The sequence below is a fragment of the Penaeus monodon genome, chromosome 37, assembly GCF_015228065.2.
Source record: "Penaeus monodon isolate SGIC_2016 chromosome 37, NSTDA_Pmon_1, whole genome shotgun sequence".
NCBI lineage: Eukaryota > Metazoa > Arthropoda > Malacostraca > Decapoda > Penaeidae > Penaeus > Penaeus monodon.
Window position 1 is genome coordinate 25,430,773 of NC_051422.1, and position 2,500 is coordinate 25,433,272.

Here is a 2,500-nt window from a genome sequence, read left to right on the forward strand (position 1 = left end):
TACAGTTAATCAGTTTCGCATTCATATATCTAATCTATTGATCATCCATTTTTCATTGTTTTTAAATCCAACTGTTTCTTTCCATACCATATAATTTTCCTTTCCTCTTTTTCTTTTGATGCATCTGGATATCTAACGTTATTTCACGCTAAATTTTCGATAATTCCTAATTTCTCTCTGCTGTTGCTAAAACCATTTTTATAATCGTTATTGTTGTTGTTGTTATTAGTAGTAGTAGTAGTAGTAGTAGTAGTAGTAGTAGTAGTAGTAGTAGTAATAGTAGTAGTAGTAGTAGTAGTAGTAGTAGTAGTATTTTAATATTGAAAAGTAGTGCTTATAATCACTGTGATATTAGAGAACTTTATTTATAAAGATATGTTATTTATCAATATGGCGTATAAATGAAGAGGCGGTACTGAAGCATCCATTGCCATGTTTTGACTTCGGTCAAATAAAAGAAAAATACGATCGCTCAGTCTATAAGGAACTTCAGTTTTTGTGTTTTTAGTATTTTCAGCATAACTTTAGAGTAGATACTAGAACAAGCAACTGGTATATTATTGACAAATATAGCGACTGTCTCCATACATGAAATCATTGTCCAATTTACCGCCGAATATATACGCTGTTAGATCCTCGGAATGCCAGTGTCCGTGATGGAGTGTCTGAGGCTAGAATAACAAGCTCTTTCCACAGCAGTAAGCATCCATGATCGATAAGGAAATCCGAGATCTTGCCGCAACATTTCTTGTGACTTTTGAAAAATACCGATTGTGTTCAAATTAGTGTGTCCATTTTATCGTATTTTCAGAGAATTCTGAAAATATCGGAGTTAGTTTCAAATGCATGTCTGCACTGTTTGTGCAGCACAGTCTGCATTCGGGACTGGTTCAGGATTCCACAGAAAACGCAGTTCTTTAGGAATAAATCTAAAGTGGTTGTTATAGCCTATAAATTTTAAAGCTTCCGATGCACTGGCATGTATGTTAAGATAAAGCACAGTACTATTACATTTCTTTTGTTCATTACACGCTGATCAAGTGACCAAAATGAAATTTACTGCCTTGGCGTTTCTTTTCATAAATATATAAGAAAAAATACATGAGGTCTTTCGAAAAGCTTAACATGGTACTAAGCGTAATTTCATGAAGATTATAAATGTACAGCATTTATTCCAATACCATTCTGTATTGAAACACATAACCATTCTCCAGCCACTGCGTTAGTTTGTTGATTTGCTATGTTGAATAAGAAAAATATTTTTTAAATTAAAATAAACATGATATGGAAAATTTATGCACACAAATATACAGTGTATCTGTGTGTATGCATATACACAACTCAAACATATGTGTAAGCGTGATTTCACTGTGGTTTTGTGTAATATAAAAGTCAAGTTTCACAGCTACGTTTTAATTATGCATATTGTTTGACCCTGGTAAAAAAAAAAAAAAAAAAGGGGGGGGGGGGAACGCCAGTGATTAAAACTTAATATTTTATCAAGCCAATCTTGTTGGTGAATAAAAGACGCTCATAAAGAAATAACATCTCCCTGGCTTTTCATACAGTCGTCTGACTTGTGTTTTAGCATGCGTAATAATTGTTCTGTTATTGTATATCACACACACACACATAATATATATATATATATATATATATATATATATATATATATATATATATATATATATATATATATATATATATATATATTTCTTCGGAGGAAGAAATCAATGACCACGCCTTCTTTGGTTCGACTGTTATGGGCAGAGAAATAGTGTATGTAATAATCTTTATTAGTGTGCTTTCTGTATACAGAGAACACCGGGCCGTCAGGTCTTCTATGGATTAGTGTGTCGAGGAAAGGAAGCTGTTCATTCTTCTCCTCTTCGGTGGTGAACTGTATGGAGGGGTGTACTGCATTTAGTCTGTGGAGGAGTTCTTGAAGGTTCGTTCTAGTTGGTACTATAGCAAGGATGTCATCTACGTAACGAAGCCAGACTACATTATTCCCCACGATGTTCCGGTAGTGGTCAGCCTCGAGGGTTTCCATAAACAGCTGGGCAAGGACTGCTGACAGAGGTGAGCCCATAGCAAGTCCTTGGATTTGCTCGTACTCACGTCCTCGGAATTCGAACGGGCCAAACTCCATGCAGAGGCGGATGAGTGCGACATAATCATCTCTCGGCAGCGGTAGTTCATCCTCGTCCATTCCTGTCAGCGTTCTTTCTGCAGCTTCGATGGCCCCGTCAATCGGCTCGTTGGTGAAGAGTGATTTGACGTCGAAGCTAACCAGCTTTTTGCATCTCATCCCGACGTTTTGCAGTTTGGCCATCATATCGGTAGTGTTTGATAGATGACAACCGCTGATGGAGTTTAAGGCGCTCGAGAGAGGTGCTGCAAGCTTTTTTGCTAACCGGTGTGGGGCACTCCCGGTCCCGTTGGTGATGGGTCTCACGGGGTTTCCTTCTTTGTGGGTTTTGATGTTCCCACGGATCGT

General features: G+C 37.2%; 1 protein-coding gene across 1 annotated transcript in view; it reads right to left on the reverse strand.

Annotated features, from left to right (window-relative positions):
* LOC119596250 (fibroin heavy chain-like) overlaps positions 1-2,311 on the reverse strand; it is a 3,844-nt gene extending 1,533 nt beyond the window's left edge. The window contains exons 1-4 of the mRNA XM_037945415.1: positions 2,294-2,311; positions 1,182-1,238; positions 857-915; positions 611-754 (exon numbers count right to left, since the gene is read on the reverse strand). Of these exons, the coding sequence (XP_037801343.1) occupies positions 611-754; positions 857-915; positions 1,182-1,238; positions 2,294-2,311 (278 nt within the window). The remainder of the gene's footprint in view (positions 1-610; positions 755-856; positions 916-1,181; positions 1,239-2,293) is intronic.
* Positions 2,312-2,500: the final 189 nt, after the last annotated feature.